This window comes from Alligator mississippiensis, chromosome 1, assembly GCF_030867095.1.
Source record: "Alligator mississippiensis isolate rAllMis1 chromosome 1, rAllMis1, whole genome shotgun sequence".
NCBI classification, from domain to species: Eukaryota; Metazoa; Chordata; order Crocodylia; family Alligatoridae; genus Alligator; species Alligator mississippiensis.
Window position 1 is genome coordinate 124,321,902 of NC_081824.1, and position 25,942 is coordinate 124,347,843.

The window sequence follows — 25,942 nt, forward strand, 5'->3', positions numbered from 1 at the left end:
GATAGGATTAATTAATGTTCACTAGTTATTATTAAGTGACTATGCTCTCCAGAGGCATACTTTGTATAATGCTATGGATAGGTGAAGGCAAAGAACTTGAATCATTTCAAGATGGAGTTTGAGTTTTAGGGAAAAAATAATCTGATGAGACTGTAGTGTTCTTGAATCAATAACCAGTCCTTGTAACTGGTGTAATCCAAGATTTGCAATCCCCACTTCAGGCTGATAGGTTTTGGCTCTGCTGGAGGGTTCTGGCAGTTATGTGCATCTGGGTTTCTGCTGGTTGCCTGTAAGGATCAGAATAGAATCATCCATGTCCCACCTCCCCCTCCAAATTTATTGATTTTCTTTTCTTTTTTTTCGGGGAAGGAGGGGGTTGAAGATTGGGAGGGCTTCTCAAATGCTGGCCACAGAGCGGGTGTGGACTGGGATGCACTGGTGGTTCTGGCAACACTTAGAAACTTCTCGGGTACCTCTCAGGAGGGTCTTGCCCTGCCATTCATGATCAAAGTAATGCTTGGATTCGGAATGAAGAAGGAATTCTCTGCTTCCAGATCAGAATAGCAATGATTTGGGGAGTGCAGTGGAAGAAGGGTTCCCTGTCCTGGGTGTGACCGTCTTCCTATGAGTGTATACTAACCCAGTGATCCCTCTGCAACATCCTCCCATCTTTAGGAGTTAGTGTTCTTTCCTCCATTCACCAATATTTCATCTTATAATTTTCTAAAGGTAATTTCTCATCTTGAAATTGAGATCAATACAATTGCATACAAAGTCACATGCCATATCACTCACACTTGAAGATTATCATTATCAGTCATACGGTTAGGCTTCCTGCTGTTAGCCTTTTTTACTGTAATTAGTATACTGCTGCCATGTGGGAGGTTAGTTACTACTGTTACTGATGCTTCTATACCCATACTTCTGTGTATTGTGTATGTTTCAGACTTTTTGCAGGAGGGTAGGGCGGTAGCATGAAAAAGTCAGAGAAAAGACCTTGGTGAGGCAAAGGTGTAACACATTTAACAGTAGATAAAGTCTGGTCTAGAAAAAGAAATACTGGTTGCTATACCAAAGTAATTTCTTGATGATTTATGGTGCAAAAATAATGGAAGTGAGGATATTGAAGGGAGAGGGGGAAGGAAAGGAATAGTTCTATAATACATTACTGTATAAGAGAATCCCTTGGACTATTTATGGCTTGGAATGAAGTTGGAAGTGGGGGAGAGAGGAAAAGAATCCATAAAAGTGAAGAGTTGGAAGTGACCTCAACAGACCATCTAAACCAAGTCACAGCTCAGAGGCAAGATCAAGAATACCTTTACCATTCCCAGCAGAGGACTGTCTACCTTGTTTTTAAAAACACCAGTGAAGGAGAGTCAACAACTTTTATGTTTGTGTTTTAGTATCTTTGTGGTTGAAACTCTTTTCCCAGTATTAAAACAATATCTTCACAGCAGATTAAGAAGTTCTCCTCCTATGCTGAGGGGATATGGTAAACAAATTGATCATTGTCTTCCTTTTAACAGTTTCTTAAAAAACTTGTCTCTCCTTTCCCTTTTTTTTGAAGTTTCCCTTTTTTATACGGTAAATAAATTTGACTTTTCATCTTCAGTCATCTTTAGATTTATACCTTGGGTAATGTACATTCAATCTAGTACCTCCATTGTGAAGTACTAGAAAAATGCGCATTAGCCTATTTTAATGTGCATTAACGAAAGCACACAGGTTTTTTTGTGATGCTTTAATGTGTGTTAAAGCACATGTGTAGACATGCCCTGTATTTGTCTCTTGATTGGTCCTGGGTACAACTGCAAACTGTGTCCAACTGCAGGGCCTGGTAGCAATGTGGTGGAGCTTCTTGTGGTGTGGTAGGTTCTATAAAATGCCACAATGTTGCAACCTCTAGAGGAAAGTGAGTATAGGCTCCTCAGAACCCTAGCCTCCACTGCCTTTGGGTACTCTCTGGTTGGAGAAAGGCTAAGGGACATCATCCTGATAGAAACATGCCCTCGCTGGGGCATTAGCGAGACAACAGTAGTTCTTATCTGTTGCTCTCTGGTAGAAGCTACAACCACTGAGGCACTGGGCTTGGTCTGACCTTTAGATTCTGTCTGAATGATCTAAAGGGGTCTTGAGCAGCCTCCACTTCTCCATATTCTTGCTTAAATGTACACATCAAAGATCTTGGTGTGATGGTTATAGACTTCTTACGTGTACACTATGATCTAGAGGATCGATGGTTGCCTATTATTGTGATTTCTGTAGATCCTACTTTTTTCCCTTCTTTAAAACATGGATTTTTTTTTGCCTTTCTCCAGTCCTTTAGGATCTCCCCTCTTGTCCTTGAGTACTCAAAGAAAATTACTGATGGTTCAGAGATCACTTTGTCTTGTTCCTTAAGTAGTGAAGGGTGAATTTCATCAGACCCTGCTGACTTAAAAACGTCTGTCTGATCTTGATATAATTTAACCCAGGGGTTGTCAACCGGGGGTAAGTGTACCCCTGGGGGTACTTTGACAGGTCTCAGGGGGTACGTGGGGATGGGTAGGGACACAGCGCTGCCACCCTGCACCACTGCCTCACAGGAGAGCAGGGTTGCACAGACGCCACACTGCTGCTGCTCCATGGCTTGTCATGCTCCTGCTCCGTGTCCAGCTGCTTCCCCTCTTCCCTCCCCCCACCCCCGCTCTGTGTCTGGCCACTCCTCACCCCACACCCCTGGGGTTACACTTACTAAAAAGGGGGCCACTGGGGGTACACTTATTTAAAAAAAGGCTGAAACCCCCTGATTTAACCTGCTCTGCCCCTGGTTTCACCTGTGTGGGGCCTTGGATTAGTCCCATTGTTTAAAGCTATTTTTATGTATCTGGCCACAATTTACCTTTTTTTTTCAGTCTGAAACAAAGAACACTTTTGAATACTGCAGCCTTTTCTGCATTGCTCATTAGGTGCTTTCTTATCTCATTAGATCTGTAGTTTCCTAACAAAAAAAAAGAGTAATACCTGACTGAGTTTACATAAGCCTGATTAGGAAAGAATACTCCAAGCACCATAGGTCATGTCATCCCTAGTTACACTTGCACATCCTTGTCATCCTCTCTCATGTCATGTGTAACAGAACTGAAAATTTCCCCTTTGTGTTCAGGGGAATCCTTGCTATGCAAGCCAGTCTTGTTGGTTGATTGGTTTTATACTTTATGTAACTCTTTAACCAGTGGTCTGTGCAGACTACACGCTACTGCTTGAAGTGTGCAAGTAGTAGAGTTTAACACTCTCATGGTGGTTTTAGCTCCAAGTATGGGGGGAGGGGAAGAAGATGATGTTTTCATATGCTTCATCTGGAGTAGATCTGCTCTAGTCTCAAATTTAGTTTCAATTTGCTTCTCTGAAAATAATAAAAAATGCTTCTAGCAAAGATCACTTACTGTGTATTCTTGTGCTAGGTGAGAGGTGGTTTAGAACAGAGATGCAGCATTGGACCCAGTGCCTATGTTTTCAATCACGTCAGCATCTTGTAGTTATGAACTAGGGGCCAGAAATTGTTCTGTCTCTTAGAGTGGAATAGTGTGCATGTGCAGGTAGTGGAGGGGGATGGATAGAAAGGGAAGATTTGTATTGAAAATGTGTCTTCACACCCATAGGATTCTTGGCAGTTCAATATGCCTGTGCAGTCCATAGCATAAGGTGTAGACAGCCCCTGATGGATTGCTTGTACTCTAGAATAGTCAAGACAAAGTATTCCACTGTTCATACCAGGTCCCTGCATTAAGCTTGTTGAGAGCATATGTGTAACTGTTGGAGTGTTTTCCAGGGGCTAGTTAAGATGACTTTTTTAGTCTCTTTACAGTTGCTGTAAAAGTTGTGGTAGTGCCCAGAATTGGGCCCTAAATGCAACATGCACTAATTCTAGTTGAATAGAACTACAGTATTGACAAACAATCTCTTGTGATTATACTGTGATGGAATATGGTTTTTAAAATGTGTATCATCAGAAAACATATGCAAGAATATAAATGCTTCTCTTCTATTCTAGTTGCTTTAAGTTTTGTTAAAATATTATGTACTTTAAGCTATACATTTTGGGGAATGAAGGGGTTAGCACTGCAATGAGCCAAATTCTGACTGGTAACTGAAAATCTCCTGTTTCTACTTGTGTTTAATATCTTCCTTGTTAATTTTTTATTAGTGCTATCGTATTTCTATTGTACCTGCACACCGACAGTCACTTGATGCTATCAGTCTTACAGGGATTAATTAGGTAATGTTGCTACAGTGCTTTGAATTTATAAAGCACTGTGTATGTGTAAGCACTTAGCATGATTCCTTTGCCTTTGATTCATTATGACTCCAAACATGTAGTAATTGCTCAGAAATGCATGGACGGTGGTGTTCTACCGCTTATATTAGTTATATCTACTTCATTGTTATTCTGTGATTTGCATATTTATAATCTACTGGTATTGATAAGGACACAGTCCTCCTATGTGTCTTTTTCCAGTGGTTCGAAACCTTGTTAGGCTCAGTAAACTTCTGAGAAAATATGCCAGGTCTTTGCTTTTACTTGTTTTACACTATGGAATAATAAAAGAGCAATTCTTTTGTTCAGAAGTATAACTAAGGGAATGGCTGGGGCAGCAGCCCCAGGTGCTACCTTTGTATGGGGGGTGGAAGGGTGCAAAAATAGCTATTGGCACAGTAGCAACCCATGCTGCCTTATGCATTGTGGCTTCTCCGGAGGCAGGTCTGCCCTCTGCTTCTGGTGCAAAGAATTCAGAAAGACAGCAACAAGTCAACATGGCTTTGACACTGGATTCCTATTTGAAGTTCTGGGTTTACTTCAAGGTTTCTTGTGAACTAAGTGCAGGTGTTTGCAGACCTAACAGTGCCAGTATTGCACAGCACCCTTTAAAGGGTCTCCTGGCACCCTTGCTGTGGCACCCTGGTAAAGAATTGCTGATCTATTCAAATTGCTTAATTTTTCTGGCCTGTTTTTAATGCTGCACAAAAGGATGGACTGTTTATCTTGTTCTTACGTGGAGACTGTCAGTTACTTGAGGTGTATGATCAGAATGCTGGATGGGTGGCTTTGGCTGTATTTTGTAATCATCTGAAGAAATAAATCAAAATGCCCTCAGAGTGGCATTGTGATGAACCAGTGTTTACAAAAAGCCACTATGATGGGTCTACTAGTCTCAGGACTTCCAGGTTATATGAAGATTTCCTCTTCCAGAGCATTATTTTTAATATAGCAGTTCTGGTCAATGCCCATTGCATGCAGGTAGACTAAAAAACAAGAATGAATTGGAGAAGTCAAAGGGTGTATTAAAACTCTGTGTTAATGTATCCTCTTTCTAATCCTACCCAAGAGGCTTAGGTAGGTGTGGCCATATAAGTTGGATCCTCAGTGGAAAATAGTTTTCAGTATTTGGGAAGAGAGCAAACAAGAAAAACTAAGGCTCTCTCTGCTTCATGAGCTATGAAGCTGAAGACAGCTGTGTTGTTTCAATCAAGGCCCTCGTATAAAGGACACCAAACCAAACACAATTCATTCAGAAATTGTTCTCAGAATCCAATTATAGCTAGTACTCCAGCTTCCAATTCTCATGTGTTTTTTTTCTTTATATGAATGCCATATTTGTGAGGGGGTGGTGGTATTCAAGGACCATTTTGTTGTTAACACAAGATGAGAGACTATAAGACTGTCAGTAGTACTTCACCAGCTGTGCAGAACCTTCTCATTGGCCCATTAATCCTAGCAGGGCACAAGAAGTGATTCTGTGATTTAAATGAAAAATAAGAGCTGCTTAACGTGTTGTGTGCTCTACTTGAACATAGCTAGTAGGTTTTTCAACTCAAGTTACTGCTCATCTCTAATGTACAAAAACAGTAGGAAATAGAACAATTGAGTGCGGGTGGGTGGATGCGTGTATACGCACAAGCCTACAAGCTGTGCCTTAGTAATAGGAAGATAAACATAAAAGTGGAATAAATGTGGGAAATGTATGAGGTATGTATAGGAGAGATTTGGAAAGCACTACTGAAGAGTGCACCAATAAAAGTTCATTTTGAGCTGTTGTTGAACTCCTACAGAAATGTGGACTGGTTGGGCACAACTTTCAAAGACAGTTAACATTCCAAGAGGTCAGTGTCTCATTTACATTGTGCTAGAGGCACCAGCTATTGGATTAATTTTTTTTCTAGGCCTGCTTGTCTAGTTTTGCTTGTCAGCAGGGAAAGAGAGTTGACAAATGTGTAAACACTGCCTCTAAAAGAAAGGAGTATCATTAAAAGCTGATATGTCTGGGGAACTATGTTTAAATTAGACCTGGTTTATGACTTGCTCAGAGAAGACAACATCCTTTGAGAGGGGACTGAATAACAAAGCTGCTGAGTGCTGAATTACTTGAATATAGGATGGAGGTTGGAAGTGCATGCGGAAGCAAACTTACCAATAAAAGCATATTGTTACTAAGGAAGGAAAAGATGCATTAAACCACTGCATGTGCCAGTTTTAAAGCAAATTGTCAGAAGCGATAAAAACCAGAATTTTAGTTAATACTGGTAATAGGCAGTGTTGTGAAGCTAAATTTGTGATACTCTTTTACTATATGTCTCTAGGTTTCTAACTGGTACAGTTAGACTTGCACAAGAAAAATGTTGTGCGTTTCTACATGTTGGATTGGGTATCATCCAACATGAGGAAGAATTTTCTTTAACTGTAAATCAAAATCTTTTTTTTCAACTTCCTTCACCCCCTTTCTGGCTTCAGTAAGAGCTGCTTGGTCTGCTTGGGTGTTATGAATGTGAGATGTTAGGACACCTTCCAAGCCAAGTAGAATGTATACCAACAGGGTCCCAGTGACTAGAATATGACTTTGCTTACATGTAACTTTGAGAATTGATGAATAACCTAAGGAATGAAAATTTGCAGTTCCGTTGGCTCCTGGATATAATGGAGATCCTGATTTTCTAGACAGTCAGGAAATGACTACTTCAAAATATGCAATGCCTTCTCTAATCAACCTGTGGCTCCTGGGTTCATATAACCCCTCTCTTTTAAGTTCTAAAACCCCTAAAAACAGTTCAAACAATTAATGCTGTGTTCTGATTATATCACAGATCAGAGTTCAAAAACAAATAGTTTTGATGTTGTGCATAATATGATCTCAATTAACTTCAAAACTAGCTGTTTGCCATTCACAGCAGCTTCTAAAAATATACCATACATAATCTTAGTCAACTTTCTGATGTCTTATGAAAAGATGATTGTCAGTCTTCTATTAAAATACACAATAAATGTCAACTTGTCAATATGGTAAAAAACATCTGTTCAAGTTGGTTAGAACAAGTTAATATTGTATAACAGTCTACTGCACTAGCAGTCTCCAGATATAATGATTACATCCATACAGTATTTATTGTGTTCATAACAAAAAAAAAAAGTAATCTCACTTGATTAATGTTTCCATGTTGCAAAATAAATATTTAAGTTTGCATCAACGTTTCTTTTCCTTAAGTCAGGTTTTATGTAATAGCAAGACATGAATGCATTCTTATGACTGCATTCTAATCTACTGACAGACAAAGGAATGGTTGGACACTTAGCAGATCTGACTGGGTGAGCTTTCATCAGTATTGCCTACTCTATATGCAGTATGGAAAGCTACTGAAAGGTACTGTGGCATTATAAAAAAACTCTGAGACAGATTATTCTTTTTCAGTAAAGGGTTTATTGCATTTTCATGCATGTAGTATCAGCTATTATTATTGGCAGGCTATTGAACTAGCTAGCCTACTGGTCTGATCTAGTATGCTGATCCTTATGGATTTCTGGCAAACATGTTCCAATTTGCAAGAAAAAAAAAGTGTTAGTTGATATTTGCACAGCATATCTTGAGTTACTTGTGATAGCAGGAAAGATATCCAATGCGTGCAGTTACAAATTAGAAGTTAAAATAAAATGAAAGCCCACCTTTGATAATTTTTTTGTAAAGTGTTGTAGGTTTTAAGATGAAGTGCCACTTGTGATGTTGGAGTTGTGGTCTGAGAATTACTGTATAGTATGGATTGGCTCATAGGGAAACTGAGTGTTATAGTTCAAAATGTATTTTACAGATGTTTCCATCTTACCTTTTTTTAGACTTCCTTACATGATAATTGATGCTGTATTGTTTTCATATGTGACAGTATATAAGGATGGGAATTCTTGCATTGAAGGCTGTGGAAATTTCACTTTTTCTTCCTCCCCAGAAATCCCAGAGTGCTAGGTATCTAAATCTTAAAACTACAGATGAGTGTTCTCTTAGTTTAGGCTATTAATGATTTGGTGCTATCTTCTGTTCCAGATTTAGCTCCACTCTAGTGCATATTGGGGCTTACCGTCTCTTTAAGTTGAACAGAAAAATTCAAATTAACCTTCCAGGCTTGTAAGTAGTTCTTTGAGGGTAAAGGACAACTTTTTCCCTCCTAATTGTGAAAGGTTAATTCTCCATGAAGGTGGAATAACTGGTTCACAATGCAATAGCAATAGTAAAAACTAATATTTTGCAGCGTGTATTTATTAGGTTGTCTCTGCTACTAAATTTTCTTGTTTCAACTGTTGTATTTTGAGAGAGAGTTTAAATAAGAAGCCTCTTATTGTTAGACACAGTTGTGTGTGAGGTGTTTTGTTTTTGCTTATACTTAAGGCTGACTTGCCCAACCCATTCAGTAGCCAGATGTTACAGAAAGTTGCATGTGGTTGCAATCCTGTTGCAACACAGGCCATTTGTAATCTTGATGTGTATCATGGGAAGGCTATTTAAGGTTGTGATTAACAACAGTTTCTGTCATGGGAAGATGACAGTATAGTACAGATCCTCCAAAAGGTAAATTTGGACTTAATACTTGGACTTATTTTAGGATTTAGTTCCCCTGTATTAAAAGGGGAGATGTGGGTTTAGCTATTTACATTTTACTATTTATACAAATGTTTTCATGACTCTCTAAATTTCAATGAAACTTGTTTGTCTATTTTTACATGGCTTCCTGTGGTGGTTTTAACCCAGACATCCTAGTGTTGGGCTGGTGCCTGACTACCAGAAAATGAAGGTTATTCACAAACAGAAAGCAAAAGTGCCTGTGCTGTGTCAATAGTCTGATATGCATGTTTTTGCATCCAAATGGATTGAAGTACAGAAAGTAAACAGTTGCATATGCTGGGAAGCATAATTTTGATTCTTATAAAATATTCTTTTGGCTTTAATTGCTGATTCCTTACTAGAAGACCATATTGAAAGAATTCCTTACTTCTGTTAACTTGGTTGTAGTTAGCAACCATCAATTCTTCTGTTGTGTGGTGTATACATGAGAGGTCACCAGGACCTTTGACACATATGTCTAGGGAGGAGTATGGAGGACTGGAGGCTTCCAAGAGCTTCCATCCCTATTTTTAAGCCATTAAGACAGAATCCAAAGGCCAGACTCAAGTCCAGACATTTGGTGCCTTGATGGTTGTAATATGCACATCGCAGAATCAAACTCAGGTCTCCCAGGTGGCAAACAAGGAGTCTACCATTGAACCACAAGTTTTTTGTGTAACAAAATTCGTATTTTGCCTATTGAGCACTTCACCTCAGTGCCCAAATTATTTAATGTTGTTTCATGATTTCAAATGTGTAGTATTGGGATGTAATATTTGTTTAGACAAATCTGACCCAAGAACAAGAGTTTTTTTCCTTTAAAATTCCAAGAGGAACTTTTAAATGTTACTCAAATGAGCTTCAAGCCTGTGTGTACAAAAATATCTCATCAATATAAATACCATCCTTTGATCCTCTCCTTCCTACCTACTCCCTCTTCCTCCCCCCCACTCCCCTTCAAAAAGGAAAAAGCAAACCTTTATGTTGTTTTCCCATATTACTAATTCATTACAAGATTTTCCTAAAAGATCAAATCTTCTGTCTGAAGCAGACCGGAAGTATTTTACACATGAGGGGAAAGGTTTGATAATATGTAGTGTTGCATTGGGGTATGAATGACCAGACTTCTCAGACTAAAATAACTCAAATCCACCCAAGCATTAAAAAGAGGCTTAGGGTCATTATGCTTATTTATTTCTTTTGCTATAGTAAGAATTCATAAACAGCTTGATAGAATTAGCAGTCTGTATTCCATAAAGGTCAGAAGTTATCAACATTATTAACTTACTGAGTTTCTTTGACCACTGAGCGTGGCAGTGTTTCCTTTTCTTTTGTGAGGTAATACCCAACATTGATTTATCCTCATATTTTACTGCATGTGTTCTCTGTAGCACTGAGAGTATGCTGCAGACATTCTTCAAATATTCAAGATGTTAGAGGAATTTGTACAAACTGTAGTTATTTCCCACTTATAATAATTATTTATACATTTTCTAGTTGACAAACCAAGTTTGCTAATCATAGTCTCCCCTCCCCCCCAATATTGAAGCATGGTCTCCAAACTTTAAATTGACTTGTTAAATAGAATCATAAACTTTATTTGAAGTTAGGCTCATTCAGTTAGGGAACAGAAACATATAGTATGACCATATATCGGCATCTGATGAAGTGAGCTTCAACCCAAAAAAGCTTATGCTCACATCTCTTTTATTTAGTCAGTCTTTAAAAGTTCATATCTACCCTGCCTTCTGTATATCACCAAAAACAGCATAGCATAAAAACATGACTAGTTGATATGTATTGTTCATAATTTATAAACAAAAATGATTCTGGTAACTTAATTTTCAATATTAATTATTGACATTTTTCAATATTCATCTTCTTATGGGCAGTTTGTGAGCTTGGGTGGTGGGGAGGGGTAGTTTTCATCAAATAAATTATCTGCCTTACCCTGTTTAATTTCATCATATGCTACTGAAACATATGCTCATTTGACCTTCCTGCTGGGGTATTTTCTTGAGAAGTTGTGAAACAGGCAAGATGAAGCTGGATATTTCACTTAGGGCTGGTGCCCCTGGAGTGTCCACTATTAATTTTCAAGTGTTTTTGTATTAGTATTTAATTCTCAGGTTTTTTTCTTTGGTTTTTCCATTTATGGCCACACTCTACTTGTAGCACTTTATAGTGGGTGCATCTACACCGAAAGTTACTGCGCAGTACGGGTTCATGTCTACACATGTGCTCCTATACTGTGCAGTAACTATGGTGACTTATGCTGAGTTGGATGTAAATTTGCTACCTGCATGATGCAGGTAGCAAATTTATGCCCAGTTAGTTACTGCGCAGTAGGTCACATGTAGATGTCTTACTGCACAGTAATACTATGTGTGTGCTTCGACTTGGGAGTTACTTTATTCCCAAGTCGGAGCACACACAGCGTTACTGCACATTAAGACACAAGTCTAAAAGCCACTTACTATGCAGTAACGTACTGCACAGTATATGCATGGGTAGACATGCCCAGTAGCCAGTAAAAGGAAGAATCCTGATACTTAAAACATATCAGGGCACTAACCTAGAAATAAATCTCACTCCAAGCCCTGTGCCAGTGTGATTCACTGTATTAAATGTAAAGAATCCCCTTTCTTTATTTTTCATTACATTTTTTAAAAATCTTTTGGAAACAAGCACTTGCATACCAGATTTTATGCTGTTATACTGTCTCTCTCATAAATATGTCGCAGCTAGTATCTATTAACAGTGTGCAATCGCATATGGTTTAGTGATAGGGTTTATATCCTAATATAATTAGGATTTTATATTAGGGGTTTATATCCCTAATATAATAACATGGGAGGAAACATAACTTCAGGTACTAAACATAAGTCAGGTCTCCTGAAATAACTGATTTTAGCTCATAGGCAGCTCAAGGCTTGGTCTGAGATTGCAAGGATCATAGCGGTGGCTAGAAGCCCAAGATATGAAAGGAAGTAAACTCCAGAGAGACAATTAAGCTGTCAGTTACTGAAGGCCAGTAACTGACAGCTTAATTATCTAAATGGAATGTGCACTTAATGTATGTACACATGTAACAAGAAGTGTTCAGAAAAAGAGTTAAAGGGCAAGGCAGGTCCCAAATCATCTGAGATTGTTGGTTAACTGTTGTCCTTCTCCTACCTTTCCTGTATTTATACCTGTCTCCACATGGACTCAGTTGCTTTTCCTCATTTCAAAATTGTTACCTAAAAAATACCCTTCAGAGTTGGAAAATCTTGGTCCATTAATTCTGGCAGGAATGTCTGCAAGTAATCTTCATTTTAAGATGCACACACAGACGCTTTTATTCTCTGTTATATGAAGCAGATGAGCTTTATCTTGTTTTTTTGTGAAAGGAGGTAGAAAGCATGCTACTTCCTACTATCTTGTTTGTGTTCTGCATAGCCTGAAGTTACAGCAATTAGACTTGCAGATGTATGCTCTCAAATGCGTATTCATGCTAGGATGCATGTAAAAGATTTTTTTTTAGGTTTGGGGGGACTTTGTTTTTTGTTTGTTTTTGTTTAGTTTTGTTTAGTTTAAAAATACCTCCACAAACAAAATTAAACTAATGTTGCCTTGGAAGAGGATTAAATTAAAGAAGCCACTTACACCAGTATGAGAGTGTCTGCACTGCATACATATTGTATATATCTGTAAAAATCTATCAGTATGTCAAAGTTTTCTCTTGTAGACAAGCCCTTAGTCCCTGATCCTTCAAGCATTAAGACACTGGGCATGTTTAAAGTAAATAGAGTTGAGCATACTTGTAAGCGTTTATACAATTATAAATTAAGAGCTCTTTAAAATCCCTGGCAAGGTCCCTGCCAGGCCTAAACTACAAAACTTCACTAAAGTATGTGTGTTGAAAAGGAAGGTGAGTGGTGGGACAGATGTAACTTTGGGTTTTTTAACATTAATGCTGTGCAGCAAATCGTTAATTTGCACTTTTAATTTCCCTGAGCTCTAGGCTTATCCTCTTTGGGAACAGCTGGGCTTTTTTTTTTTTTTTTTTTACTTTAACCTATTAGTTACTCCCTGATGGGTAGTACATTTTGTAAAGACTACTTTAGGACCTCCCTGGAGAAATTAAAATATGAACCAAAACAAAGTTCAGGATAGTGTTAAAATACAGAAAACCAAGGGTACCATTGTCATCTATAGTTTTTATTACTAGAAATGTTTCTCTCTGACTTAAATGATGTCATGGAGGTTGCATTCCAGTCAGAAGCTGAAATGGACACTAGGATTTAAGTGTAACTTGACAGAGGCATATGTGGGCTCTGTTTTAGTTTCATATAAACAGTTTGATTAATTGAAAGTTAAATTCAGTACTGTAATTGGCTTGTACAGGTTTCTCACTCACTTTGTATTTCTATAGTTCAGTATGTCCAAAATAGCCAAAAATTGAAAATAGCCATGCAGTAATGCAAATAATGGGAGAGATTGCTTCTCAAATAGCCAGTTTAGTTTTAGGTTTCACTTTAACTCAGTACAGATGTGGTTGTGCAGCTGTTGCAGATTCAACACTCAAGCAAATTAGGTGCTGTATAGAACTGAGGTCTAACGGATTGTGATCTATACAGAGAGAATAAAATACAATAAGTGTGCTAAGTATTTCTGTGATAAGAATATGGAAGCAAGTTGTTTATTATCAGAGTAATACTGGCATGTCATGTGCTTTTTGTGGCATCTAGTGGGCCCAAATCCTGACTGTGTGTGTAAGTGCTATTGCAACAAACTTGTTCCCTTTTGAAAATCCCAGCCTGAATTTTCTTTGTAATAATTCCTTCCTTATCACACTTCTTGTAAATGCATTTGTCCTGTACAGACAAGTTGCACTGAAGGAGAAAATGCAAATGCAGAATCTTAAAGCCTCTGATTAGCAGGATTGGTGATTACATTGAACAGTCTTAATCCAGACATTGTGAAGGGATATCTTGAATTTTCAGTTAGGTTTCTACTGGTATGTACACACATTACTCATAATTGACTATTTCTTATAGTTAAGCCTTAATTTGTTAATAGACGTTTCTTCTGTGGTAAAGTTTTGCTTTGTTTTGAAAATGTTTGTTTAAGTCCTTTTCTAAAAACCCATTTAAAAATGGGGGAAGAAGGGAGGATTTTGAGCCCTGACTTTGATTCAGTGTCCTGAATCACCAGTGTTTAGAACTTTTTCATTCAGTGAGTTGTGTGAAGTTCAGAGACTCTGGTACTTTTGTTGTGTCTTATTCTAGATAATTTGAATGGGAAGGAACTCTGTCCATTGTAAATTGCTTCTAATTTAACATCTTCTTTGTTCTTCCCCTTCCCCCACTTTTTTCCTCCAGGCAGGATGAGAGACCGGTTATTTGAACTGTGTGAATTAGCCAGGATTTATAACCAACAGTTTCCTAATGATGAAAATGACATCAGTTCACCAACTGAAACTCTCCTGTATGAGACTGATTATGCCCTTGCATCTCTTTATAAAGACATCCAGACTGTCAGAACAGAAAACAACCACCTGAAAGAGGACATCAAGCGCCTAGGCAAACAAAATAAGCGCTTCCTTACTTCCATGCGCCGTCTCAGCAGCATCAAGCGAGATACCAACAGCATTGCCAAAGACATCAAGGCTCGTGGAGAAGGCATCCACAGAAAACTCCAGACAATGAGAGACTTCACTGAAGATGCAGAAACAAACTTTGGTGCAGTCTCTGTCGTAGCTCGTGTATCAAAGGACCACTATGTTGACCTCATGCATGCCTTTCAACAAGCCATGTTTGCGTACAACGAGACAGAGATGAACCAACGGGAAAATTGCAAGATCCGGATTCAGAGACAACTGGAGGTCATGGGCAAGGATGTTTCTGGTAATCAGATTGAGGATATGATTGAGCAAGGCAAGTGGGATGTTTTCTCTGAGAATCTCTTGTCTGATGTCAAAGGGGCTCGTGCAGCCTTGAATGAGATAGAAACACGTCACAAAGAGTTGATGAAGTTGGAGAGTCGCATCCGGGAGGTTCACGAGCTCTTTTTGCAAGTAGCCATACTGGTGGAGCAACAGGCAGATACTTTTGATGTCATTGAAATTAATGTGCAAAATGTTGAGGACTACGTAGGAGAGGCTAAAGGTCAGGTAAAGAAAGCGTTGGAATACAGGAGAAAACACCCCTTCCGTACTATCCTCTGCTGCTGTTTATCATGCTGCAAAAGCTGATTCTCCTCGGGCCTTTACAAACTGCTTTTAGCATGCTCTAAGAATGAACATTAGAAATAATATTGTCATAATGACTACTTAAAACAGTGTTTGGGGGAGATTTTTGTTTGTTTTGTTTGTTCCTCTTGTTTAAAGTTGCTTAAGGTACTTCAGCCTATGCATTATTAAAAACCATATGTTGGTGGCAGATAATTTTATTGCCTGTTTTCAACTGAAACTGGACCTGTTTAGCTGCAATTCAGGGTAAAATGGTTTTAAAAGCACCTCCTGAGATAATGCATACTTCAGTCTACCAAAAGAATGAAGAAGGGCTGATAATTTGTTGAAGATGAATCACAAAATGGGTTTTTTCCCCACATTCCAAAGTGGGCCAGCATGAAGTACAGATCTCTTGCTGTTAGTGGCCTAATTTATGTTTTTTTGTAAGTAAATCTGTCTGCATTTAAAGAACGTGGAAGTCTACTTCCTGCAAAATCTTACACATTTCATTGCCACATTAATTTAATGAAACAGTAAAGCTGTTCATATATGAGCGAAAGACAGGATTAGTTCTAAGTAAAACTTTTTACACAAGGATCTTAAGTCTTATCTGTCACTGGGCTTTTGTACCAATAGAAGTCTGTTGCAGTGAATGAAGTGAATTTAGATCTACTCAGGTTTTAAATAAGATCAGAATCAAGGCCTCTTCAAATCACTTCTTATTTAGGCCATCATTAAATACTCTCAATTTGAAGCTGTCCTAATTTAAAGGTCTGCTCTAATTGAGTGGAGGACTGAAAATTTTGCCATGGACACTCTCAAAAAATTTTTTTTCAGTCCAGTATGTAAATTCCTATGTAATTACAACACCCTTGAATGGGAGGCTAAATATAACATTTTTAAATTGTGCACACAAAGATTTTTTAATGAAATATTTATATTGTAAAGACAATATACTTATTTTTGTAAGTATTGATGTCATGTGTTCTTATGGATTAAATAGCTTGAAGTCTTAACAGTATTGAAATTCACTCTGATTAGGTTATGAAGACTAAGGGGTCTATTTCCCACATATGGGAAATCTGTATATTGAGAACAAAAATAGGCACCTTTATTTAATATACCTTCTGAACCAGCATTTACACATCACTTGGACACTTTCACTGAGTCTGGAGAGAAAAATGTCTTCCTCTGCTTAAACCTTCTGTAGCCATACTGGGTTTGGACAAAAGGTGCAAGAGTGAAAGGAGGAAGAACAAATTTAATGACCAGATTTCACAGTCCTTAATTGAACACATTTCCCCCATTGGTTTCAGTAGGAGTTTCACTTGATAAAGGACTGGAGATTTTGTCCCTTACTTCAGAAGAGCATTATGCTCTGTGTTACTGGAAGTAATGAACAGCGGTCATAGCCAAAAGTACATGGACTACTGAAACTATAGTATTTCTGAGCACTTTTCTGCTGTACTGTGATTTATTGATACTTTATATCAAGTTCCAGCTATTTTTCCAGAGGTTTGAGACATTTATTTTAATTTTTCCTCTTTTTATATATTTTAATAAAGATTTTAACATTTCACATATTTGTATTTGGTTTTCTGGGATGATCTTCCTGCACTAGTCATAAAGAAGTGTTTATTTTCCTGTCTTTTTGCGTGCAGAATGTATATAGTATACAGAACTCTGTAACTGCTACAAAATAATAAGACTGCAACATAACAAAAAAAAAAAAAAAAGAAATAGAAACTACTTTTAAGCTTTTATAGCCAAGCCAGAAATATTTTCTTGTCAGACAGGACTTTGCATACAGAGGAAAAGCTAGGCAAATAGCCATGAACAAAGCCTTTGTTCTTAAACTAAAACCTCTCATTGCATGGAAGTAAATACCAGCATGTGTCTAGACTTTCTGTATGAAAAGATCCTCTAAACTAGAGGTCATTGTGGTATACAATGGTGTTTTAAAATTATCAGTATTATAGTTGTTTCAAAACTGAATAGAGAAGAGGGGAAGGGAATAGGGTGCCTCACATGCTGGCAGCCATTATTAATGTCCATGTGTTTGTCAAGGAGACAAACCCATACTTCATAAGTAATTTCCATTAGTCAATGAAACCGTTTGCTTGTGAAGAAAGGTATTGTATATGGGGACAGGGAGGGTGTCAGAATCTAGATCTACATCAAGTAGGAGAAAGCTGGAGGGAGGAAGAACCTGCTTTATTTTAACTATTTTGACTTACATAAAGCTGTGCAAATATAATTGTGTTTCTATTTTTATGCACGCACATTCCAAAAGTATTTAAAAGGAAAAGAGGTAAAGGAACATGTTTTCATGTTGAATCTGTATAGATCCAAATAGTTCTTTGTATTCTGACTGTCTGACCTTTTGCTCTAAAAGCCAGTGAACCAAATTAACTCTTTCACCAACTTACTGAACTGCTGGAATTCCTACCAACATTCACTGCCAGAGTCAAGCCTTCGTAACAAGGACCCATTTTGTTTTGAATATTTAACTTGCCTTCTGTGTTTTATGGACACACTTAAGATGATCCTTCATTACAAGAGAGGATCCAGTTGAAGGTTCTAAGACATGAGTTTCAAATGCCCACATCACCATAGGCTGGATCTGGCTGCTTGTTGACACAGCTGCTAAAGCCCTTGTGACAGCAATGTTAATCCTGATAAGTACTGGAACTACTGTTTTAGCTTGGCTCTGGAATCCAGGGAGTTTGTGCTGCTTGCCTTTCTCTCTTCCGCCACCCACCACCAAAATCAGCATTTTTAGTTGTCCCTAGGGACTAAAACTTATAGCAGGGGAAAAATGGGGACAAGCAATGGTGGCATTAACTCCCTGGGTTCCAGAGCCATGCTGAAACACCAGCCTTGGCAGCTGTGGGGATTAACATCACTGTTAATAGTCCGCATGGCCAATGGAAAGCCCTGCAGTCTGGATCTGGGCCATGTAAACCCCTGCAATTTAAATATGGCCCACAGTGCCAAACAAATTGGACACCCCTGTCCTAGAATATCTTTAGGAGTATGTTTAAAACCACCACATTACTAATAATCATTCATATCTTGTGTCTTTGGCTCTTAAGAGAGATTCTGTGTGTGTGTGTGTGTGTGTGTGTGTGTGTGCATAGCTATACTATTCCTTAATGAGAAGAATCCAGTGTAATTGCTTAAAAATGCAATTGTTTTATGGAAGTCGTAAAGGAGCCTATATCTAAGAGTACTGTGACTAGGAATAATCGATTAGATATTTTCCCCATCTTTGATTAAACTACATTATAAGGACATCTAAAGATTGGGTCACCACTTCATTTTTAAATTCAACCTCTGCAACAACAAACATTCACTATCCTCTTGAATGGGCACATATCTGTTCTGAGGTAAAGTTGGCATCTCTTCCAGCTTCTGCATCATTGACAGAACTGTTCACTAATTTCTAACTGACGTGCCCTGTTTTCCTATTAATGCAATATAGTTGCACAGGTATAACAGGACAGAATGCTATGTACCTACAGCTGTTAGAGCAAGCAAGGATGTACAGACCAAAAGGAACATAGGCTCTCTGATACTACAGTGACAAAAGTGGTATAAAACCCAAATGAAGTTTGACTTTCATAGTCTAGTAGAGAACTGAGGAATGGGGAGACAAAATCACCATCTAAGGTTCCAAACAGGGAAAATTCAATCTAAGTGCTATTCAGAAATAGCACGCAACTCCACAAACCATTACAGTTGCATTTTGAAGAACTACATTTTAATAAAACAGCTGCTTCCAGTAATGAAAAGAGATTCAATCTGTTTCTTGTAAATATGTATTGCTTAAACATTGTGCTTTCTATATACATGAGTGTGATAGAGATAATTTACTAGTTCCTGAACTTGCCTAGTCACCGTTACATTGAATTTTGGAAAGAAATGGTTTAGCTGTAGTTACAGAACATGAAATGCATTGCTATGTCCATAGGATGAATGGGGGGAAATAATAAACATAGCTGGATATTAGGCACTGTATGAAGCTTTAGGAAGCTTTCTTTAATGTTACAGGAAACTTTTTTTTGTTCTTAAGGAGATGCAAATGGCATGGTTGCAGATGGCACCCTCTTGTTTGTGATAAGCCACAGTGACGAATCTGCTAGCAGTGGCAGTTAAAGTCTTTTTCCCCTCCCCCTCACCTTATTCTTTTTAAAGTGAAAAGCAGATATGAATGTGCCAGGAGTTGCATGGAGACATGGGTGAGAGTGTCAGGATCCTCCCATGGTGATGGGAGCCAGTCTCATCCAGTTTATTCTTTGAAGAAGGTAAGATTAGAATATGAATAAAGTATAGAAACTTTGAATCACTCCTGTGTACTTGCCAACAACTAAAAGGTTTGGTGTACAACACACTAGACATGGCTAAAGTGACTGGGTTTGTTATGTATGCAATTACTCTATACCACTGCTGGGGTTTCAGAACTGCATTTTTGTTGCACTGTATATTTAACATTAGAGCTATTGAGGGGCAACACACTTACATTGTAACTCCAATTTAAGGGATTCCTCTGCAGCCTGTTAGAGCAACTGTCTGGCAGTTTCTCTTTCCCCATTTTAAATAACAGTAATTGAACTAAACATTTATTTTTCTTGTAAAGTGTCCAGGGAAAGAAACCTGGCTTGCTAATCCAAGTTGCCTCATTAGCACTATATTGTTTTTTAAACTGGGTTTCTCAGCCCAAGATAAGAATACCTTTCTATTTTTTAATTCTTTTTTTTTTATTTTCAGTGTAAGCCTGGTTTGTGTTGCATGTTAGACATTTGAATAAATAAACACCTTTCCTTGGCTTTTGGTGATTAGTAATGATTTGAAAGAGAAACAAACAGGGCATAGTTGCAATACTTCACACTTTGTATCACAAGAATGAAGAATGTGATCAAGACAGGAAATGTCATTTCATAGATGACGTATGTATCGACTGTAATACTTTGCATTTTTCAACAGAGTTACTCGTATACAAAGTTATACACATGCCAGGAGTGTCTTCTTTTGAAGTGGTTTCCCTGAAGTTTCAAATACCAGCAATTAACCCAAGCCACCAACCTAAAATATTGTGACAGTGTTAGTAGAGGAGAGATCGCACTTACTGACTGTAATATGTAGATGTCTATTGATATGTTGGTAATAGGTATTTTGTCTATGGAATTTGTTTATATTATGGTTAAAAATATTATTAAAACTTAAATTGGTATGTAGCAAGTTCTACATTTTCCATAATTAATGCAACATATATGGCTGCAAAAATGAATGATGGACACCAAGAAAAATAATTGTCTTTATCTAGATCCAAATACTTCCACTTAGGTTTCGCAAGTTAGTTTTCGTTCCAGAGTTCTAACCTAAGCAAATTTCCATTACCACAAGTAGTAACTAAGGGTGGTTGCTCTTCAGTGGTGAAGGTGTGTTTACACGTTCATTAACGCGCCAAAATTACAGTGCTAAAGCACATCAGTGCAGCTGAATACTTTTTACGTGATGTTAACATGCATTAGACTAAGTCTATTGTGCATTAGCACATTTTTTGCCAGGCATGCTAATGCACAGTAGAATTAGTCTTCTGTGCATTACGTGTCTCATATAAATATGCCCACTGTGCAAATTTCAACTTCTTGTAGAAGCTGCATATCTCAAAGGCTTACAAGGTCTTTTCTTGACAGGAAATAGAAGAGGGGAAAATATGAATGCTTTTATCTTGCAGTCTTTGAATTATTATCTATTTTATTGCCATATACTATGTGCTTTATAATTCCAGGGACTGGAATTTACACATACCAAATGTGTTTTGGTAACACAAACAACTGTAAAATATTCAGCTTCTGTTCAGTATTACATTCAGTCCTGCCATTCTGAGACCAGGCAGGTAATTTAGTTTGATCAAATGGGTGAGTATTGTTTAAATAGTAATGAACAGGAAAACTGGAAAAGAACTGACTGGATGTATTAGGTTAAGAATAACAACAGCAATATCACTATTGCTTAAATCTGGATGCACTAAAAAAGGAAACACTTTTTTTTTTTTATCAATTACCAAATGAAAATGACAGTACCTTACTATTCAAATACTGGTTGAATTTTCCTTTATTAAGCATTTTATTTGGGGTTGTGTGTCCGAATACGATATGCAGCACCAGGAGTTGGATCTGGCCCAGCACTGGGAGCTGGATCTGGCCAGGTGTTGAGCACCCCTGTTATTTGGAGCTACTACCAATTAGGGTCTTAAATGCCACAATGCTTAGCTTAGCCCCCAAAGTAAAATCCAAATCCTCCCTATATTGGATATGCAGAGTTAGACCCCTCCAAATGACAGCCTAAAACAGCTGTGTAGAGCCAGCCAATAGGAAATTTGAAACAAGAGTGTTTCTGAAATCTTGTCACTTTCCAGAGCTCTGACCCCTTTGGTCTATGCAGGATCCTGAGCCTGGAGTCTTAAGCATAAATGCCTACAACTATTTTTTTCAAAGAATGAGCATGTTTCACTCTATTATGTTGGTAGCAGTGATCATGCATTATACAGTAGCCTAGTTCTTTAGAGTACTGTATTTCACAGCATATAAGTCAAGTTTTGAAACCCAATTTTTGTTTTTTAAAATGTAACCTCCACTTATACACTGTCACTATGAGCAGTGCTGCCTGGACCCCCCTGGGAGGTCAGGCAGCTGGCCCCAGAAGGGGAGGCATTGCCCTTACAGAGGGAAGGATGGGGTCCTCCTGCAGGTCAGAAGCTGCCCGGTCTAGTGGCAGCTCACCCCCAGGCACGGGGCAGGGTGGGGCGCTCAGCTGAAAGCAGGATTTGGCCCCTCACCGCTTCTGCCTTCAGCAGGCGCACGTGGCCAGCAGGATGCCTGGCACCACCCAGGAAGGGGCTGGCTTGCCTCAGGGGCAGCATAGGGTGTCAGGCAGGGGTGGGTGGAACACCAGCAGCAGAAGAGCCCTGCCCCAAACCTGGTGCTGCCCCTGGGGTAAGCCACCCACTTCCCAAGCAGCACCAGGCATCCTGCTGGCTCCTGCTGAAGGCAGAAGCAGTGAGGAGCATGATCTTACTTTTGGCAGAGCCTTGCCACCTGCCCCACAGCCAGGGGGCAAGCTGCCACCAGGCCAGGCAGCCCTTGAGCTGCAGGGGAACCCAGTTCTTCCTTCCAAAGGACCAGCAACCCCCTGGGGCTGGCCAGGCGGGCTGCCAGCAGGCCGTCTGTTGCCTGAGCTCCCAGGGGCCCAATCCAACTTCCCAGGAGCCCGCCAGCATGCTACCTCTCCCACAAGCTCACCTGGGCTTCCATTGCCTCTCACACTGGGGTGGTTTCAACTTATACAATGGACATACAAAAGTCCTACCTTTTTTTTATTTTATTTTTTTTTAATTTTATTTTTACAGAAACATGGGGCTGACTTGAACAATGTGTCAATCTAAACCCCATAAAATACGGTACTTGTTCAGTGTAAATGGTTAGAACCTGCAAGGCCACCTCCCAGAAGAATAACCAAGGCCCAGCTAAATGCCTGACTTAAATGGAGGTATATTTACTACTCTTGCTGAAGCTCTAAGGCCTCACTCCTTACAACAGGCAACCTTAATAGAACCAGTGATAACACAATGAAAAAGGATCCTGCCTATAAAATACATTGGGGAAAGGCCTGAATTCTAATCCCTACTTCTGCGCAGCTATGTCATCAGTGTTAATTTATACTAAACAGTCTATCAAAATTACAGTGTCACATTTTTCATCTAGAAGGAAGTTTTCTAGGTTTTTTATCAGTCACGGCAAGGTATATTCATTCCAGCATACAATTCTGAATATGTAAAATAATACCTGTTTTCAGACAAGGCTGCATCACTTAATTTTAAGATGCAGTCTAATAAGTAATTTGTTTTGTTTTAGTGGTCTGAAGGCCTCTGTTTATCAGTTTGGGTCATGCTCTAAACAGTTCTGTATTTCCTTCAATAAGCCACAGTTTTGCCAGGTAATGCTTTACACCATAGGGCTTTGCTGCTTTTCCTTGCTCTCAATGACTCTCTTGTCACCTTAAATTTCATTTCCTGATCATTCAAACTGGACAAAGAATAAGCAAAACGCTCTGAGTTCAATGGATCTGAAGTAGCGTAAGCAGCCTCCAATTCATATGTTCCTGATGGTGGCAGCATGTTTCACTTGTAGCTCTGGGGACAAGGTGGCAACATCTAAGGCTGCTTTATTCCATCAATTAAACAGAAAATTAAGGCCAGCATTGCAGGGACAATACGTATGTCCTGCTAGCTTTGGGCAAAAAGCCAGTGACATCCATCAGAGCATGGTGGTTCTCGATCTTTTTAGATTCGAGACACCCCTTGCAAAATGCCAACTCCTCCTTTTCACTTGTTTTTTTGACTCCTGGAAAATAATAAAGCAATTCTTCTGAACTCCTAAAGCCTCCAACAGGTCAGAATAACACTACCTATTTGAAGTCTCTGGGCTTCTCTTGCAAATCATGCTTGTACACCCAACAGTGTTAACATTGCATAGCACCTCACCGCACCCTTAACAGGATCACCTGGCACCCCAGCATACTGAGGCACCTTGGTTGAGAGGCGCTGAAGTTTGCACTGCAATAAAGGTGTTGCTGCAATATGTGTGGAAGTGCTTTCCTTCTAAACCCCCCAAATTGCTTGCTTGTGGCAGGGGAGGGGACGGTCGGGCATGCATTAGAGCCTGGTGTTGGGCCCTGAGGTGCAGTGGCAGTAGGTGACGTGGGGGCACAGAGGAGGCTCCTGCGTGGGTGTGTATCAGGCAGGGGGGAAATCAGCACAGGGTGGGGGTACGGTATGGAAGTACACAGTCGCGTGTGTGTGCGCATGCACGTGTGGGCGCAAGACAATGTGTGCAGAAGCAGCAGGCAGGGAGGGCTGTGTACGTGTCTTTCTACACAGGGGTACACAATCGTGTGTGTGCACGCACATGGGCGCAAGGGAATGTGTACCAAGGGGGCAGGTGTGAAGGGCTGTGTGTGTGTGTGTGTGTGTGTGTGTCTGGAAAAGGGTCTGGTGAAGAGACACACACAGACGTGTGTGTACGTGTACGTTACGTGTCCGGGCCCCGCGGGCTGGGGGCGGGGCTGGAGGCGGTCCCGCCCCCGCGAGGCTCCTCCTGCCCCTCCCCGTGAAATCCGCCCGCCCGCTCCGCTCCGCTCCGTTCCGCAGCGAGCCAGCGCCGCGTCGGGCGGCGCTGCTTTGGGTTGTGCGCCCGCCCGCACGGGCCGGGCCGGGGGCTCGGCTCGGCTCGGCTCAGCTCCTCTCCTCTCCCCCTCCCCCCGGCCGGGCAGGGGGCGGTGCGCGCAGGTGAGCAGCGAGCGCCGCGTATTGCTCTATATAGGCGCGTCTGCCTGCATCTTCCGCACCCGCACCAGGATGGCCGAGTGGTTAAGGCGTTGGACTTAAGATCCAATGGACGTATGTCCGCGTGGGTTCGAACCCCACTCCTGGTAGCTGCTGTTTTTTTCCCTGCCTGTTGTGAAATGCAGGAAGTAGCCAGGGAAGATGCAGGAAGTGGCCAGGGAAGAAAGGCGGGGGCCCCAGGAGAGCCCGGGCTGTCGCTGTCACCGAGCTAAGCCCAGGAAGGGAGGAGCATGCTGCACGCTGCTGCCCTACTGCTGCTTGCACAGCAGGGCAAGGGTGTGTGCCAAGCCACTGAAGGCAAGAGTAGATCTCTTTTATTAGACCAACAGAATAGTTGGGAATTTTATTCTTTGCAGACTTTTGGGCACAACCACCCGCTGAAAGCTGGCAAAGAACAGTTTACCAACTATTTCGTTGGTTTAATAAAAGAGATCACATTTACCCAAAGACCAACCCAGCTACAACCCACTACCCTGAAGAAGAGCTGCAGTGATTGACCCAAGTGCCTTCAGACCTGGTGTGTGGTCTGAAATGGGGGAAGGGGTTTAGACCCACCCCCCATAAAAGATGAGAGCCCCTGGCCCACCCTGCACCTTTCTAGGCAGCTGAGGTGGCAGCTTCTTTCGGCTTATGGCTGCCACCGCTGCAGACGCCCCGAAGAGTCTGAGTGTAATTCAGGTCCTGGTGCTCACACGCACGTGGGGACAGGCGTGCCAGATGCAGGGACAGTTCAGGCTGGCTGCAAATAACACAAGTGCGCAGCCTAGCACAGATTTGGCAGAGCTTGACATGCCAGCACAGGAAAGAGAGGCTCAGCCACAGATGCGCAGGGACAGCTAAGCAAACACGCAGGGAGTGATGCATGAGCACATGCAGAGGCATAACCACCTGGAAAGAAACCACCAGGAGGCATGCAGACATACTGAGGCAGAAGTTGAGGTGTACATGAACAGGCACAGGGCACTGCAACCACGCAGGCTTCACAACATGTGGAGAACAAGGTGCGAACAGTCAAAGACATATATGCGGACAGAGACATGGGTTGGAAAACTGGACCTTGCTCACAGATGCAGAAAGATGCAGGTAGCTGCAGGAACAGATAGATACAGGAGCAGATACAGAGATACAGGTGAAGACGAGTTGTGTGCCAAGACCAAAACCATTTAGATACATACTGAGTTGGCAACACAAGCACATTCCATGATCAGACATTTCACATGATGCAAGTGTATTTCTAGGGTGCAGTACCCGGAACTATGTATAATGGACAAAAGAAACTGTGGCCTCGTTTACACGCAAAACTTCACAAAAATTATTATTTCTTTAAAGTTAATTGGTTAAGCCAAAACAAATTGGTTAAACCAATGGTTAATCCAATTGGTTAAACCAACCAAAAATGAACTTCCAAGAGAA

The 25,942-nt window shown here is 40.2% G+C and overlaps 2 protein-coding genes and 1 non-coding gene across 9 annotated transcripts in view; all 3 read left to right on the top strand.

Moving 5' to 3' along the window:
• Nucleotides 1–16,699, top strand: part of STX11 (syntaxin 11) — a 56,249-nt gene extending 39,550 nt beyond the window's left edge. For all 3 annotated transcript variants that reach the window (XM_059713741.1, XM_059713744.1, XM_014605507.3), the window contains exon 3: nucleotides 14,270–16,699. In XM_059713741.1, coding sequence (XP_059569724.1) covers nucleotides 14,275–15,141 — 867 coding nt within the window. In that variant the 5' untranslated portion in view covers nucleotides 14,270–14,274 and the 3' untranslated portion in view covers nucleotides 15,142–16,699. The remainder of the gene's footprint in view (nucleotides 1–14,269) is intronic.
• Nucleotides 16,700–19,063: 2,364 nt separating this feature from the next.
• The window catches only part of UTRN (utrophin), a 631,944-nt gene continuing 625,065 nt past the window's right edge, over nucleotides 19,064–25,942 (top strand). For 4 of the 5 annotated variants that reach the window (XM_019488372.2, XM_014605522.3, XM_059713704.1 and 1 more), the window contains exon 1: nucleotides 19,064–19,427. The gene's annotated coding sequence lies outside the window, so the exon portion shown is untranslated. Of the gene's footprint in view, nucleotides 19,428–24,339; nucleotides 24,473–25,942 lie in introns of those variants that run through there. The other variant, XM_059713690.1, reaches the window with a different exon arrangement.
• Nucleotides 24,536–24,618, top strand: TRNAL-UAA (transfer RNA leucine (anticodon UAA)). The gene has a single exon. It is a non-coding gene; the product is annotated as a tRNA-Leu (tRNA).